An 18,711-nucleotide genomic window follows, 5' to 3' on the forward strand; every position below is an offset into this window, starting at 1 on the left:
CCCCCTGCTCAGGCAGGAAACCCTATACCATTTCGGACAAATGGCTGTCCAGTCTCTTCTTAAAAACTTCCAGTGTTGGAGCATTCACCACTTCTGGAGGCAGGTTGTTCCACTGGTTAATTGTTCTCACTGTCAGGAAGTTTCTCCTTAGTTCTAGATTGCTTCTCTCCTTGATTAGTTTCCACCCGTTGCTTCTTGTTTTGCTTCTGTTATAAGAATATAAGGTTATCAGTGATGTCCTGTTACTTGCATTTCATGTACCCAACATAACGAGTGCATTTTGTTACTTCTGCAACAGTATCTTGAGATGAAATGAGGAAGACTGGACATGGGTTCCATGCTTCAGAATCATTTTACATATTTGTATTTCCTGTATAAATTTACTCTAAAGATGTGCTACAGCTGAAAATATGTGAAGTTCCTATAAATATGGCCCATAAAATGCTTCATAAAATATCTGGAATAGAACCTAAGCCAGGGGTAAGCAATCTTTTGCCTTCCAGATATTTTAGGGTGGGCCACAAGTGAATTTGAAATCAAAACTAGATATACATCAATTCAGTTTAATGGGTTGTGCAACTTGGAACCATGTTTATCCTTATGTAAATACATTTTTTTAAAAAAAATGTCATGTTTTCTTTTTTTCTACTTGGCTTCACCTAATAGTCTAGATAGCAATCTATTTTACTCCTGAGACAGAATATCTTTTTAATTGACAAGGACTATTCTGAGGTGCTAGATTAATGTGCACCTTCTCCATGAAGCTCATGTTTCTCCTACCCAGCAATCTTTTGAAACAATTTTTTGGAGACTTGGAATAGATATGACAAAAGACAGTACAAAGAAAAATATATAATAGTCTGAAAAGAAATGGGATGCTTGTGTCAAGGAGTTCTCTTTATCATTATAAATTTTAGACAAATGTAATTATTGGGATTTTCCTTTTTCTTCACTCCTTTCCAATTCTGGAGGATCCAGAAGTTGGCTTGAATTGTTTACTGAAGATAGGCAGGAATAACTGAAACATGCTATGGTGTTTAGTCTGCGGTGCTTGTCAACTTTGAAGAATAATTCTGTAAAATTCATGTTCGAGGGAAGTAGATGCTGCTTTGGTTTCTTAGAGAAGCAACTATGCATTTTCCTTCTTCTACAGTGACCATTTTTCCCCCTGTATTCACTTTGAAACTAAGGATGATTGAGTTACTGTTATCATGGGGATAGGGATCCTCCCGCTTCTGTAGCTTCACTTTTTAAAGCTAAAATCTAGTTTAGGATAGCCTGTGGTGTTCCAATGTTGCTGAAGGACAATTCCCAGTCTTGGCCAATATGCTAATAATAAAAAAATACTGAGAACTGTTGTTCAGCATTTGGAATGCCATGGATTAGCTTAACCTTCCTACTGCTTGCTATTTATAGTTTCTTTAGCATTAAGTTCCTTAATTTGAAAGCAGCAGAATGATTATTTTGTAGGCTAAATTCTGGACTATATTACTGAAGAACAAGCTGTGTGTCTTAAATGAAAAATGAAAACAACTGCCTGAACCAGTATGGACATTTAAAAAATCTTTATAATGTTCCTTATTTTTTTAAGGACAAGAACCATATAATTCCAAACCTCTGCCTTTTTCAGGCTGCAAGGATTAACAATCCTCCACTTGTTAGTTAACTGCCTAACTATGTTCTAAGAATAGATTACCAGTCCTTCCTCTCATTTGACTGCTATTCCTTCAACACCAAGGCATCCAGATCCTCCTGAGCAGGATGTGGTTTTCTCCACCCAACCCATTTTTATCTTCAATAAAGATTGTAGAATCCAGGACTCTACAATAGGCACAATTCCCATTTGGAGTTTGAGGCTAAGAGTTTTTGATCATACCACCTTTCCAGGGATAGGCATTTTTTGGGGCCAATGATGTAAGTCTACATCATTCTTTGGGAGACATACATAAGACACATGCATATATGGCTATGTAGTATATAGAGTTGCATAGTAACATGGAAACATTCCCAGATAGATACAAAGCCACCACTACCTGTAGTGTCATGATAATTCAAGGCCACTGCATTGCAAGAGAGAAAAAATACCTCCATAGGTAGCAATAAAAGTCATGCTTGCTGTAAGGAAAACGAGTCTGGATTTTCATCCCTTTTTTAATCCAAAGAGGAGAAAATCATTCCTGCTCCATCTTTGGCAGGACTGGTGCATTATTCCATGTTCCTTTCATGTAAAAGAAAGGACAGATTAGCAGAACCAAAGTGCAAGCGCAAGGGGTTGATATGTATGTATGGTGCGTATATGTGAGTGCTGGGAGCCTGGGAAGCTTGTCTGCCACTGCCAATGTCTGTTGTAGTCTACCAAAGAAGCCTGTGCCATTGCACTGCCTCCAGTATTATTGTTATAACTTGCTCTAGTTATGCTGCTGTTGCATCAAATGTCAAAAAATGAACTGCTGTGCCTGATGTAGATAGTAGTTTAGAAAGAAATAGGCCTGCAATCAATGTACATAACTTATTTCAGGAATGTACTATGTTGGCTTATATGCGACAAAACATTTACACTTTTTGCAATGTACTAAGCAGCTCTTTATACAGTACATAGTACATAGTTTTATTCATTATTCAAAAATGTTCTAGCTGCTGATTGATTGATTTTGGAGAAAAGCAAATCTGGTTACTACCATATTTGGATGAGGGATCACTAGGAAATCTCAAGGCTGTAGGCTAGATTAGAAAGCTCAAAAATGTCTCAAAAGGAAATGGCAAATCTTTTCTATACTGTTACTAAACAAAACTACATGCTGATTTACATGTAATCAGTAGATTATAGAGTCATGGAAGTCTTCAATTTTAGGCAAAATAAAGCATCAAGAGTTCAGTTTATAATCTTCCAAATAATTGTGTTAGTTTAGAATTCATGTTTATGCCTACTTCTAAATGACTGATGATAAAAACTGGATCTTGGATTACATACTTCATGTGAATCATAAATATTTCTTTCAGCAATTAATGAGGAAGCTTCCAGAATACTCTACCCAAATGAATAGTATAATATCTTTTTTAAGAAATAACAAAATTCTGAAAGAGTATTATGAAGTCTATACCACTTTTCTTCCTGGGAAAGGACATACTTTAAAGAGTTGTAGACAGGTGCTGTCTTATCATTTTCCTTGAAGCATCTTTATATTGTCAAAGCATTGCAGAGTTACAGTATTTATATATTAAAGATAAAACATCCCAGGCCCACTGGTTGATAGATAGCCCCTGCATTTGTTTCAGCATAGAATACAGAGACACCGAGTTAGAAGGGACCTTGGAGGTCTTCTAGTCCAACCCCTGCTCAAGCAGGTGACCCTATACCATTTCAAACAAATGGCTATCTTAAAAGCCTCCAGTGATGGACCACCCACAACTTCTGAAGGCAGGTTGTTCCACTGATTAATTGTTTTCACTGTCAGGAAATTTATCCTTATTTCTGGATTGGATCTCTCCTTGATTAGTTTCCATCCATTGCTTCTTGTCCTGCTTTAAGATGCTTTGGAGAATAGGTTTACCCCCTCTTCTTTGTTGCAGCCCCTTAGATATTGGAACACTGCTATCATGTCACCCCAGTCCTAAGTGCATGATCAAATATCCCATTCTGGAACCAGGCTATTGCATTTTAAACCAGGTGCGTCTTCCAAAACACTGCCAGCAGACGAAGCAGGCCCCTCCCTCAAAGAAGAATCTACTATCCCTTGAACATATCACCTCCTGAGAGGTTGTAACTAATCAGGAAAGAAGGAGATCTAAGACAGGCTGTAGAATTTAATATTCCAAGGATCCTATCTGCTTCAACTGGCATAGCCAGATCAAATTCAGCCCTAATAACCAGACAAGAATGTCACAGTCATCTCCACAGAACAGCACAGCCAAATCTAATTCCAGATCCAGGAGACTACCCAACAGTGGTTTAGCATAATCCACAACAGCTCTGGGAGAATTTCCACAACTCTATCCAGAAGGGATCAAGTCACTCAAAATGGGTTGCTAGGTGGCTGTCTAGCTGGTATATTTCCTTACATACAGCAGTGGAGAAAACACTGAAGATGGTATATAAAGTATCATCTATGTTAAACTGAAAAAGTAACCATGCACTGTTAATAAGCCTCTTAAATGACAAATATCAAGGGTAGTCAACCTTGGCTCTTTTATGACTCGTGGACTTCAACTCCCAGCATAGCTGGCTCAGGAATTCTGGAAGTTGAAGTTCACGAGTCATAAAAGAGCCAAGGTTGACTACCCCCTGGTGTAGACTCTTATCTACAGTCATGAGGTGGGAGGGAATTGTCAAGCTTATGATAGGTCCCATCACATAGTTTGTAAAATGTATTTAGATTTGGCAACATAATCTAACTGAAAAGTATAAAAACTTAATAGTAAGAGGAGTTTGTTAGTGGGATTATGAAAGATGGTAGGTTCACCTTTGTTAGACAACCATTTGCCTGTTATGCTTTAATTTGGATTCCTACCTGGGCAGGAATTATTCTGAATTAGTCTTGAAAATTGTGCTTCATGTTAAAAGCAGTAGTCATAGGGCTCTGGTTGAATCAGATCACATTAGCATAAAGCAGGATTTCTCCAAAGGGATCAAGCATAAGACCACAGATGGAAAAGAATGAACCTTGACTTGGGGTTGCAGCACCAACAGCCCTGTCCAGCAGGAGCCTTCGTGGCCACCGCCAGCCCACTTCTTCTGTGACCGCTCACCGCACCTCATGCGTGTCACCCCCCAGCTTCTTTTCTCAGCTGCAGAGGCCTTTCCTGAAGGCCTCTGCCAGCGACATGGAGGCTGGGGGCAATGCAAGCATCAACCCCGGGCTCCGTTCTCAGCTGCTGTCGGTGAAACGGAGGCCAGAGGCGATGTGTGTGTCAACCCGGGGCTCTATTCTTGGCTTTCCTGAAGGCCTCTGCTGGCAAAATGTAGGTTGGGGATAACGCGCGTGAGTGGCAGCGAGTGGCTGCAGAAGAGGTGGGCTGCCAGTGGCCACGCAGGCTCCTGCTGGATGGGGTTGTTGGTACTGCCACCGTGAGGCAAGGCACGTGTCGGGACATGGGAGGCCTGGCTGTGGGGGCCCTGAGGTAAGCAGGTGTGGGGCACATGGGGCAGCTCCACGCCTTCCCCCACCTGCCTCACCTCACCTTGTGGCGGCACAGCAAACAACCAGACGGAATGGCGGACGGCCAGCTACGCAGGCTCTTAATTAGGAATAGGGCTTATTTTGGGGGTAAGGCTTACATTAGGCTCATGCGTAAAAATCAAGCTAGGGCTTATTTTTGAGGAAACACCAGCTTGAAAATGATACTATATGATACAATACTTATTAAAGTTATGGATACTATTCATAATCAATTGTTCCTTCTTTGTAAGATTGAAAAAGTGCCATTAACAGTAGAGGTCAAGTTTAAATTAATCTGATGTGATTCTTTAATTACTTTGTTGAGAAAAATAGCATCGAGTTTTGTTTTTTCTTTCTTTTAGGAAGGATAGATTCTTGCCATCTACCTATTGCTACCACATGGTGTCATCCTTGCTCATAAAAAGCAAAACAGTTCTTGTGGAAGTCTTCTTTTTTCTAAGTTTCACAAACATTAAAAATTAGTATTTAACATAGTCCTGGTCCCATTAATTAAAGGCTTGAGTGTACTTTACCCAATCATGGCCCAAGCAACAGTCATACTCCGCCTCGGAAATAGTCTGTCTTCCACGTATTCAAACCTTTTTTCTGTTAATTTACAAAAAGTGCCTATTAGTTTACAGTACAGTGAGCCATCACAAGACTTAATTAACAAAGTCCACCACTGGCTTTATTTATCCTTTCACTCTCAATTAGGTGGACATAAGTTAGCATGACTAATCTGAGCCACTATATACTTTAAGAAAATAAGTGCTAGATTTTTTTTCTTAAGATTGCTGTTCTTCTTCAATCCAGCACTAATACCCAGCATCACAGCAGAGACCCCATGGCCAAATCCGTCTATTTTTCCTCTTCTATATTCTTGTTAGCATGCTTATTATTAGGTTTTTTACTTTAGCACTTAAAATTCTAACAAATAGCATTGTCTATGATCATGTTTACTGTATAACCAGTCAGTTATTAAATAACTAACAAAAATGAAATTATTTTGAAAATGATATTCAGTAAGAAAATATTAACTTTGTTATCATTATTTGTGACAGAAAATTTATTACAATAATAGTGCAATCCCAAATAAAGACAATACAAAAGAAAATTTTGCTATCATTATTTGTGACAGAAAATAATTACATAAAGAGGAATGGGCACAAAAAAAATAAATATATTCATATTTTATCACAATGATAGTGCAATCCCAAATAAAGACAATACAAAAGAAAATTGTCCAGATAATGAACAATGAGATAACTGAAAGGGAAAACGCCACAGAATGTATCATGAAAAAAAATCTAGATGCCTGTTTGTTTAATGAAGCTGGTATTACAATTGTTATCAAATTATAACAAGTTGAAACTACATAAAAACTGTTTCTGCTGTAAATTCTATATATTCTGCTGCATATATATCAGGATTCATCTAACCTAGAATAATACAATTCTCAGTATGGGATTCTCTGATTGCTGGAGATTGCATGCCTTCACACTGTCTAGCATCTGATATTCAGAGATAAATAACTACATTGGCATTCTGCATATCATAAACACAGCATGCAAGCATGTTCTGAAAAACCTTGGTTATTCTCCTAAAGCATGTGCGCTAAAAACATCCCATATGCGCTAAAACATATGCATTACAAACATCCCATATGAGATGTAAAAATGCTATTCTAATTTTAATACCAAAGCTAATGCTAAAATCCTATATAAACCTATTTAAAGTAAGTTTAAACATAATGAGATTTACTCCCAGATAAGTTTGTAAATCCCATCAATTGTTTAGAACTCTCACAGGCAGAAGTTATTTTATCAGATCAGTGTGAAAATGTAATAATAGCTTTGCAAAATGAAACAAAGTCTAGCAATTTTAAGGTAAATACCTTAATTGCATACAAGGAAGTTCTGTTTCACATTAGCATAACAGACAAAAAGTTGAAGCAAATTCAAGAATGATCAATATATAAAAATATATACTTAAATTCTCTGGCCTGTGACTGTAATAAAAATTACTACTACTAAAATTCATGCAATTTCTCCACAAGGTGAATTTAAAATGGTATACTATGGGAAATAATTAGTGAGGTCATTTTATTACTTTTCCCCCAAAAGAGTTAAAATATAACTTTGCCTTGTTCTGATTATTTCAAATACTTGTAAAGTGATTTTGTTTATTTGGGATTGTGAACCACCTTTTATGAAAATTTAAATTAAAAAGGATAAATTAATTAAAATAATTACATTATTTAATTTTCCTATTTTCTGATTTTTGCTCCTTATGATACCTTAAACATATGGCTTTAGAAAAGTATACGAAGTGAGAGACTATATTTGTAACAAAATAATACACTTTCATTTGAAATAACATGAATTAACTATGGTCTTAAAATATGTATGTGAATGCTTTCTTCTATGGGATGGAAAGAAACTCTGTTGTTGAAAAAAAATAAACAATTTTAAAGAATCTGCTTAGATAAATATTTTCTTTCTCTCCCTTTTGAGAGACAATGACATTTTAACGCTTAATTTTTTTATACACATTTCCAGCACATACTGGACAGAACTAATCATATTTCTTTTCTGGTTTTACCAGAAATTCACCATTAGAGAATTTCTTGCACTGCAACCAAAAAATGTAAAATTCTTTTCCTCTCTAGCTCTTTGTTCAACTGTAGGATCTCACATTAAGTTGGATTTATAAACAGAGACATAGAAATTACAAATATAAAACACAGTTCATATAGATGCTTTTTAAATTTTCTCTTCAGTCTTTCTCTTCTCTTTATTATCCAAATTTCATTTTGTCATTATGCCTTTCATTGTCCATTCTAAACATAAATAAGAGAAGGAAGGAATACTGTATACGTTTGCCACCTTGAAGTTACTTATAAGGTAATAAAGGATAGATAAAAATCTAATAAATAAAGATGCCATAGTGTTTAGTTTTATTTCTGGTGATTGTTTGGAAACACATAACCATATAATTTTCTTGGCAACAGTAGTGGAAATAGTTTGCCATTAATTTATTTTAGGATGTTTTTTTCACTTCCCAATTTAGCCTACTGCTTGGTATACCTTATGGTCTTCTATCAAAGCACCAACTAGGTCCAATCCTACTTTGACTATGAATCCTAGTGTCTAGGTCCTGCCATCAGCTGAGACATATTCCAAATTCCAAACCTATTAGCTTAAACTTCTCTGTTCCAATCTCCTACTTTAGCATACTTGACCTCCAAATTAATTTCCCAAGGTAATGTGCCATTAAATCTATATTCCAAGAATATGTAAATCAAGACAAGACAAATGCTGGGAAAATAATTGTGGAAATAAAAATTAATTTGGACAAATGAGAACTGCAATTAAAAGTTGCACTGTGGAATATTCTTGTTTAGAACTACTTCATTCCCTCCTCCCTCTTCTAAGTACTGTATTGATTTTATCTAAAAATGATCAATGAACATTACAGTATGTTGTCACTGGATATTACATCCTTACTGGTTGTGTTGGGAGGCAACCTTCTTTACAATTTCTTTTCTGAAGTTTTGTTTTTCTTTTGCAAAGCTTAAGGTTCTTTTGCGATTTATTTACATAAGAATTCACAAAAAATGAGCTTGCTCTCAGTATTTAAAATGTTCTAAAAACTCTAAACTATGCAGTCATTACCTTAGAAGGTGTAAGTATATGCAAGATATGGTCTATATACCTGCAAGATTACTTCTTCCAAAAGTTGCCTCTCCTAAATGATTTGACAGTGTGGCATGCTGCAGGTTCCATTGATAAGACAATATTATTTTATTTATTTATTAAATTTGATTGCCATCTATCTCGCTGCGAGACAACTCTTGTCTTATGGCAGGGGTGGGGAACGATTGCCCTTTTTATGACTTGTGGACTTCAACTCCCAGAATTCCTGAGTCAGCCATGCTGCAAATTCTTTGAAATTGAAGTCCACAAGTCATAAAAGGTCTTTTTTGGTGGTGGCAGCACACTGCCGGCTTATATTTAAGTGACTGTCTACTTAACATATTTAATTATATTTAAATGACTGACTTTTGTGCCAAGCGGATTATAGAGTGCAGTATAAAGTATAGAGTATATACTGTATAGTACAGAGTGCAGTATAAAGGCAAGAAAACAATAGTTCTCCCTATTGTTTATTCATAGTATTTGTTAATGCAAACGAAGGTTTCCTCCAAAGACATGTATTTTATTTATGTTTCATGATCATGTTATTACAATAACCTATAAAACATTCTTAATCCTGCATGGTACAAGTTATTACTGTATTGCCCCATTTGATTGCTGTCTCTTCCCCCATTTATCTGTAGTGCTGCTAATGCTAACTATTCTAAATTGCCCTATACTTGCTGTAGCTTCAATCCTCCATTAATTTTAGGTCCTTGCTGCTCTGATACTATTTTTAGAAAGATTATATTTTAGACCAACATGTTTACATAGCCATTTATCTAAGATAACCTGAGCGATTTAATTAACTCTAAATGTTTTTCACTCAAGTAGAGAATGGTTAAGGACCTCTGAAATTATGATTCTGTGAAGGAAAATGGATTCTGTACATACATTTTTTTTCTAATTCTGGAGTTGAATAGTGGTTAAATAGATCTTGATCCTGAGTTTCATCTTTGCTAAGGCATTGAAATGCCAGACATATAGTCTTTTAGCTTAATCAAAATGGTGATGGAGAGCAGATTTCAGTAACCAAAGTAAAGGGCGTATTCTCATACAATCTAAAATAGTCGATGGGATCTAACCAAGTTGTTGATGACACCTGTTAGACTGTGCCTAGGCAACAACTCTGTTGGTTAAAGAGGGGGAAATATTACTTTAAAACTACAGCAGCTAAAAATGGCTTTAAGCTGCCTGTGATGAAGACAGATTCATGAGTTCATGTCATAAAAATGGTTACCAGGATATGTTTGTGCCAGTTGGAAGACATGAGGGTGAGTCCTCAGTTAAGAATGTTCTAAGTGCAGAAAGCCCACCTCAGGGACATAAAAGCACTATCCCTTTCTATGTGATTCAGAAATATACTCTCTCTGAACAGCCAAGTTTTATTTAGCTATCTTGGTCTACATCCAAGATGCAAAATCCCCTGTCTTTCATTTACTTATTTTCCTCAGTATCTTTTGCTTTAAGCCAGCAGCCACACTTTGTAGTACAGAATTCAGTACATTTAATTGTGCATTGTGTGAAAAACTTTATTATTTCTCTTGAAGATACTATCAGTAAACCTGAGATCCATTACTAGTATTATTATATACACTACAATGTGAAATCACAGTTGCCAATTCTTTGGCTGGTGTTAGCCTTCATACACAGAATTCTTCCCAAGAACCTAGGATGTCTTAATGTAGTATTTGTGCAGATCCAAGCAGTAATTGAAAGATATTTTGTCAATGCTCAGATTTTCTAAATGCTGCTCAATTTCTTTTGGTATGGCACCCAGTGTGCCGATAGCCACTATTTTTTATCACTTTTTTTAAAGTATATGTTTGATCAACTAAAGGCAGCCAGCATAACAAATATCCCTGCTAAAAGAGGTACTAAAATAATAGTTTCTATTATTTCAAAACTTAAGTATCCCTGCTTATTTTCTCCATACAACTCTCTCAAGCTGGGGGAGAGCGAACTATTCAAAATCACCCAGCAAGGGAAGCCCAGAATAAACTGTTTCCGGCCTTCTAGACCAGCACATGAATCATTACTTGCTCTCTTTATTTTCAGAAGAGGCTGAAAAATAATTATTTTCTATATGAAAAAAAACCTTGCATGAACCAGTAAACTTGCTTTAAAAAAGACCTATGTGTGTTTGTGATTAATACATTAGTTTGATGTAAAGACCCTTAAGTTCTCAGTCAATAATCATGGCGCCTGAGGGGAAGCAAACTCAGCATATGATCAAGAGCAATGTTGCGTCTGGGTTCTGGGTTTCAACATGATGGCTTAAGTTTGCTTTGCGTAAAGGTGATAGTTTGCGATAGTTCAGTTATTTCCCCGCTAGGGAGCTGATCTTTTCTTCAGCGAAGCAGCTACGAGACCGTTCCCTCAACGGCCCCTTCCTGCTCCAGCCGGCAATCATCGCCTCTTCCCCCCCCCCCCCGTACACGCCCCGAATCTTCCAGGCGCCGCTAGAAGAGAAAAGAAGGACTCGAACCCCGAAAGTAACCTAAACATACAAAACGAGTTTAACCACTCGAGTCACTGGAAGGAGGGGCGTAACGGCCGCCCAAAAGGGCGGTTCGAGACCGCCCAAAGGGAGCGTCTCGAATCTTTATTGGTCGCTGGTGACATCAATCCTTCTAGTCGGAGCGCGCCTCCTCTGGAAATTTCTAACTGTGACGGAAGAAGGGGCAAGGACATACCAAAGGGATTGGTTAGAGATCGGTAAAGAATGACGTGATTGGTCGATTGGCTTCTGGCAGATTCCAGAAGCCGGCGCACTGCGAGTATAAAAGGAAGCTGAGGCGAACACAACGGCAGATCGCTGAGATTGTTCGTTGTTGGTGTCTAACGGCCGGCTCCGGAAAACTTTCATTTTAATCCTCGAGGTTTTACAGGGATATCTTGATCGCTTTCCTGCAACCATGTCGGGCAAAGCGCCTGCCATAGGCATTGACTTGGGCACCACATACTCCTGCGTCGGAGTTTTCCAGCACGGGAAAGTGGAGATTATCGCCAACGACCAAGGCAACCGCACTACACCGAGCTATGTTGCCTTTACGGATACGGAACGCCTCATCGGAGATGCAGCTAAGAATCAAGTGGCTATGAATCCCAACAACACCATCTTCGATGCCAAGCGTCTCATTGGCCGCAAATTTGATGACCCTACGGTGCAGTCCGATATGAAGCACTGGCCTTTCCGTGTGGTGTGTGAAGCTGGGAAGCCCAAGGTACAAGTCGAGTATAAGGGTGAGCTCAAGAACTTCTTTCCTGAAGAAATTTCCTCTATGGTATTGACCAAAATGAAGGAAATAGCCGAGGCTTACCTGGGTTGCAAAGTCCAGAGTGCTGTAATTACTGTACCTGCATACTTCAATGACTCCCAACGCCAAGCCACCAAAGATGCAGGTACCATTACAGGTCTCAATGTATTGCGCATCATTAATGAGCCCACGGCTGCTGCCATTGCCTATGGTTTGGATAAAAAAGGGAGCAGAGCAGGTGAGAAGAATGTGCTGATCTTTGACTTGGGTGGTGGCACATTTGATGTTTCCATTTTGACCATTGAAGATGGCATCTTTGAAGTGAAATCTACTGCTGGAGATACCCATTTGGGTGGGGAGGACTTTGACAATCGCATGGTGAGCCATTTTGTGGAGGAATTCAAGCGCAAGCATAAGCGTGACATTGCTGGCAACAAGCGAGCAGTTCGACGGCTCCGCACAGCCTGTGAAAGAGCCAAACGTACTCTGAGTTCCTCCACCCAGGCTTCTATTGAGATTGACTCATTATTTGATGGCATTGATTTCTACACATCAATTACCCGTGCTCGCTTTGAGGAGCTCAATGCTGATCTCTTCCGTGGTACTCTTGAACCTGTGGAGAAGGCTCTTCGTGATGCTAAGCTAGACAAAGGACAGATTAATGAAATTGTTCTGGTTGGTGGCTCAACTCGTATCCCCAAGATCCAAAAGTTGCTCCAAGACTTCTTTAATGGAAAAGAGCTAAACAAAAGCATAAATCCTGATGAAGCTGTGGCATATGGTGCTGCTGTGCAGGCTGCTATTCTAATGGGTGACAAATCCGAAAATGTGCAAGACCTTCTGCTGCTTGATGTAGCACCACTTTCTCTGGGTATTGAGACTGCTGGTGGTGTGATGACTGCCTTAATCAAACGTAACACAACTATTCCCACCAAGCAAACCCAGACTTTCACCACCTATTCAGACAATCAGAGTAGTGTGCTGGTACAAGTGTATGAGGGTGAGAGAGCCATGACCAAGGACAATAATCTGCTGGGCAAGTTTGACCTGACGGGTATTCCACCTGCACCTCGTGGTGTGCCCCAAATTGAGGTGACGTTTGACATTGATGCAAATGGTATCCTCAATGTTACTGCAGTGGACAAGAGCACAGGAAAAGAGAACAAGATTACAATAACTAATGACAAAGGCCGCCTCAGCAAAGATGACATTGACCGCATGGTGCAAGAAGCAGAGCGTTACAAGGCAGAGGATGAGAATAACCGGGAACGAGTAGTTTCCAAAAATGCCCTGGAATCCTATGCATACAACATCAAGCAGACTGTGGAGGATGACAAGCTGAAAGGCAAGATTAGTGAGCAAGACAAGCAGAGAGTGCTTGAAAAGTGCCAAGAGGTGATCAGCTGGCTCGATCGAAACCAGATGGCTGAGAAGGAAGAGTTTGAGCACAAGCAAAAGGAACTAGAGAAGCTTTGTAACCCCATCATTGCCAAATTGTACCAGGGTGCTGGAGCTGCAGGTGCTGGTGCTCCAGGTGGTGGTCCCACTATTGAAGAAGTAGATTAAGCTACCATGGACTAGACTGTATGAGCAATTGCCATCTGCTCTACTCTTTCCCCATGGAGCCTGTGGGTGTATAAGGGAGGAGGTATTATCTTGCTCTCTCCTTTATTGGAAAGCATTGCCAGCTCATTTTGTTGCAGAAAATGTTTGTCTTAGTATTAAGATATCTATGCTAGTTGGTGGATGTTTGGTTTTTATGTTCACTGTTGTAAATATCTATTTGAGCATTACAATTGAGGGAAATATTTCAGAAGAATATGGAGAATGTTAAACACTAAAAAAAAGCCTTATGTTATTTTTTGGCAACTTTTTGGTCTGATTATTTTGAAATTTTGGTAATAAAAGTTATTTGAAGCATACATTTCCTTTTTTCCCCTTTCTTTCTAAATAAAAGTTTTTAATGGGATGCAGGGAGTCCTAAATGTTGCTTTTACTTGATAGTAGAAGCTATAATGGGCAAGAGGTTAAATATTTTATCAAGTACTGATATTAAAAGATATTGCAGGCAGAATATTTTCATGGTGTTTTGAATTTTCAAAATGCACTGTCTGAAAATAGTGACAGAGAAGTTTATTACTAAGAAATTTGGTAGGTAGAAGAGGGTTTAGCATTATATTGCCACGCACAGTCTGACGCTACTTGTTAGCAGATGTATTCTGACATAAGTGCCATCTTTGTCTTTGCCAATTAGCAGCAATTAAGTCTTGCTTTGCTTTAATTAAAATTATGCACTAGCCTGCTTAGTCCTGTAATAATCCAAATATCACTTGCTTTAAAGTAAAAAAAAAAACCAAAGCAGAGCCTGGTAGACTCATTAAGATACAGAATTTTCTTTCTAATTAATTTTGCTGCCTTACTTGACCGGTTGAACAGCTAATATCAGCATAAAAGTTACCAATTGTATAGCTGAGCTTTAGAAAGTGGATCTGAGTGGATTGATAAAAGAAAAGCTAAATGGATAAAATTTTACAGGGAGATTCTGACACATTGGAAATAGTTGAGGTTAATAAAATCTTTGAAATATAGTAAAGTATTCTAGCTCTTGCATTATAGCTAAGAAACCATTGAAAATATATGCATGCTTGGATATAGTCCATGAGAAAATGAGCCCAGGGCTGCAGCCTAGGAACTATTAACAGTTGGTGTCCTTTTTTAGACCTTTGGTATGATTGTTCTGATTATCATCAAATGGGAAAATCAAAATGCTATTTATTGAGGTCACCTCCACATTTAACAACCTATTCAGGGTATTAATGCTGTGCTAGGATAGCCCAAGTTGAATAAGAAACTTCGGCTCTCAGATGTTGCCCTACAGCATTTGGTCATTTACATGGAGCAGTCAGGAATTCAATGTATAGAGAATTGCAAGTCCCCTTCCATAATTAACAATTTTCTATTGAAAAATAGGTGACTGAACTTGGTTGTTATGGCTAAACACTTGATCACACCAACAATCTTTTAAAAACTATTGTCCATCTAATATTTTTTCTAAAATGCCTGAACCATCTGAGTAACTTGATCAGTGATAGACAATGTATGATAGAGAGAAGGCTGATACAGATCTTAAAATATTTTGGGCACCACAAAGCAAATCCAGTATCTTTTTCAAATCACATAACTTAAATTTATTTGCATATATGTGTAGATAATTGGTTTTTTGGAACAATATAAATTTAAACAGGGTATATTCTACACATGTTCATAGTTATTTTTCCTATATAATTAATATACTGTAATAAACTAATTGCTAGTTATAGATGTTATTCATATAGTATGTTTAGACTAGCAAACAAAATAATTAGTTAAGTCTAACCTACATTTAGTTAGTGTTAGTCATAGTTTTTTTGTGGGCTGACTGTTCTATAAACACAAATCTTGCCCAGTTTCTGATTCAGTGCATTTTAACATTTCCCCCATGGGTTAATTCATTAACCAGGTTTAAATGTTATCTGCATTCATTCACAGAGAATAGTAATAAAATTCATTTAAAGGACAGAACATTTTCAGAATATACAATATTTTAACATGTATGCTAGATTCTTTTGTATCTTTGCAGATTTAGGCCTATTGAAAGCAATTTTATAAGATTCATCTGCCATAATATGGATGTAAATAAGGAAATATTATAACAGCAAGTTTTTTTATTTCAGTTTCAAATAGCTCATATCCGAGAAAAGCATCTTCAGCACTATTAAATGTACAAGAAATCTATCTTTCCCTGGATTTAGTTATCTTATAAAAAGATCAAAAGAAATATATTTAAAAAAATTTAGATCAGTGATCCTCTGTAATAGTGCAGGAAGGTCTCACTTAAACCTGCAGGATAGATATGTAGCAGGTATTGCTGTGTTAGACAGTTTAAGGACTAGATCTCATACTGGAGAATCACCTGGAAGTAGCAAAATAGTTGCCCATGGGGAATTTAAACTGATATGATACAAACATTTTAGAGAAAGTTTCCCAATTCTGTATGTAATACAAGTTTGGTTAATGTGACAAGTCCTCACTTTTCTTGTACTCTTTACAACAATGTTTATGCAGTTTCTTTTAGTGGAAATGCAAGGATAATTTGGTCATGTATCACCAACATTTGGCAGGTCAGTCTCCTTTCCTATGTACAGCATATCTGAATCTTCAGGTGCAGATTTTGTGTGTGTGTGCACGTGTGTGCCTTCAAGTTGTTAATTCCTGGCAACTGCTGGGATTTCAGAAGTGGCTTGCCATTGCCACCATATCTTCCTTGGACTGAGATTGACTGGCCCAAGGTCACCTAGTTGACTTTATACCTATGGTAGGATTAGAATTTATGGCTTCCCAGTTTGTGATCTGGTGTCTTAACCCCTACTTCAAATTGGTTCTTCAGATGCAATAGGTACACTTTGTCTTGGCTGGAATTGGCATTCTCACTTGTTTTCTTTTATTGCATTGTGAGTCCCATTTTTTTTGGAATACTATAACATAATTTAGAATCAGGATTATTCTTTTGAAAACTACCATGTCCTGTGTGATTTGTTTTAGTTCAAAAGCAAGCCCTCTTCCAACAGCCATGTGGAGTTGGCTAATATATGATACACAGGGCTAACTTCAAGCTTGTCATGGAATATGTATTTAAATAGTAGCCACAGCCATCTCTGACAAGCTGCTTGCACATCTCTGGCCTGTATATACAGTAACAACAATGAAATGAAATGTGTGTTGTTGGCAAGCTATTACTATACCTTTAGCCGCCATTGGCAATTTTACAATTAAAAAGATTAAAGTGCTTTTGAGATGTGTTTATGTTAGAGAATTCCAAAATTCAATCTTAACTTGCTCCTGCACATATTTTTTTTCTATCACAGCAGCCTCATCAGCTACCTTATCTTTGGAGCAACAGATCTGGTATGGTATCTTTTCAGTAATGTATATTAAATAAGCAGGATTCCTTGTTAGAATTTTGTAAAACTCTAGGTCCACTTCTATATAGGGCTGCAAAAGAGAACAGAGACCTGTAGACATTGGCTTGAGTAACATATTTTGCTAAATCATAAACCAATTGTGGCATATTCAAGATATTATAGCTTATTGTGATAGATAAGTCAGCTGTTTCCTCTCTACAGAGAAGCACACAGGAATATCAACCCATAATCTTGCTTGTAGTAAGAAAATACCTGACTTTTATACCCATCTTTTGCAAACTCTTCTATAATACTTCCTATTCCTACTTCATGATCAGACATGTTTGTTACCCTATTGTTTCCTTTTGTAAAAAAAAACCCCAATTCGACTGAATTCTTATACAGATTTGCTTTATTGTATCATAGGGTGTCCATGCACAGATCAGATCAGTTTTAGCAAGAAGGCTTCGTAACGTACTCTTGGATAAGTAGTTTTATTAAACTGTTTGCAAAAAGCAAACAGGGTCCACCCTATTAATAGGAAACTTTAATTGTATGCATGTCTGGAAATTGCTGCTAGCCCCAGCTTTATTATATTTATATAACAGTAAATGTTACTGGTTTTTTTTAATTCTTTTCTGACCATATCAAAAACTTGTTATTGCTGAAATAAAAATGTTTGAGGCTGAAACATAAAAACAAAACAAATGAACCAGATGTTTTTAAGTATCTTAAGATGGCCGTCACTACGTGTTATACAAATTTATCAGTCTGATTCTAGAAATGTTCAGGACACCAGGTAAGCTATGTTTCCACCAGGTTCAAAATCCAATTAAGCCACCTGGACACAATTCTAAACTGACCATCTTAAAGTCTTGATACGGAAGAGCTCCCTGGGTAAATATTCTCATGACATTTTTGAGCTTCTGGTAGGCAGTGAAGATTTGATTCCTCAGGATTTGTAGAAGAAGCCAGTATCCCTGTTGGTGTATGAATTGTTCTGAAGCATTTTGAATATTCTTAACTGTATTCTACACCATTTTATATTGGCTTTTTATTGATATATATTGTTAGTTAACTGCCCAGAATGAGCTGTTTAAGACATAGTAAGTTATTGTGCTTATCGTTTATACATAATACTTAGGCTGAGAAAGCCAGAATCCTGTTCTTTGGGTGGCTTTCCTCTCTTGATCTTGTGGTTGAGATTTGGAAAGCTTTTTTGTAAGCAGTACAGAGAGTCCTCACTTGACTCTCTGTACTGTTGACTTGGCAATTTGAACTGGCAACTCCATTACTAATCAATGTGGTCATTAACTGAAAAATTATGTGACTGTCAGATTTCCAACATCAGTTCTGCTACAATCAGTAAGCAATTCATCTGCTGTAATTAAGCTGGCCTGCTGCCTTCTCCATTGACTTTGCTTGTCAGAAGCCAGTTGTGAAGCTCACAAATGGCGATTTCATGGCTGTGGGATGCTGTGACTGTTGTAAATGTGTACTGTTGTGAAGCACCCAAATTGCAATCAACTGACTGCATAAATACTGCCACAGTCATAAATTCAAGGTGTGTAAAGCTACTTTTTCAGTGCCGTGGTAAGTTCAGTCACTAAACAGGACTAAACCAGTGCCATGGTAAGTTCAGACACTAAACAGGTTAAGC

At 37.6% G+C, this 18,711-nt stretch overlaps 1 protein-coding gene across 1 annotated transcript; it reads left to right on the forward strand.

Moving 5' to 3' along the window:
- The first annotated feature begins 11,666 nt into the window (after positions 1 to 11,666).
- Positions 11,667 to 14,041, forward strand: HSPA2 (heat shock protein family A (Hsp70) member 2). The gene has a single exon (XM_015813328.1). It carries the CDS (start codon positions 11,770 to 11,772, stop codon positions 13,675 to 13,677), a length of 1,908 nt encoding a protein of 635 aa, XP_015668814.1. The 5' UTR covers positions 11,667 to 11,769; the 3' UTR covers positions 13,678 to 14,041.
- Positions 14,042 to 18,711: the final 4,670 nt, after the last annotated feature.

The sequence above is a fragment of the Protobothrops mucrosquamatus genome, unplaced genomic scaffold (assembly GCF_001527695.2).
Source record: "Protobothrops mucrosquamatus isolate PMUCROS unplaced genomic scaffold, P.Mucros_1.0 scaffold153, whole genome shotgun sequence".
In the NCBI taxonomy this organism is placed as follows: domain Eukaryota; kingdom Metazoa; phylum Chordata; class Lepidosauria; order Squamata; family Viperidae; genus Protobothrops; species Protobothrops mucrosquamatus.

Excerpts from the sequence above, each read along its gene's own strand:
- HSPA2 (XM_015813328.1), top strand. The coding sequence starts at position 11,770 with ATGTCGGGCAAAGCGCCTGCCATAGGCATTGACTTGGGCACCACATAC.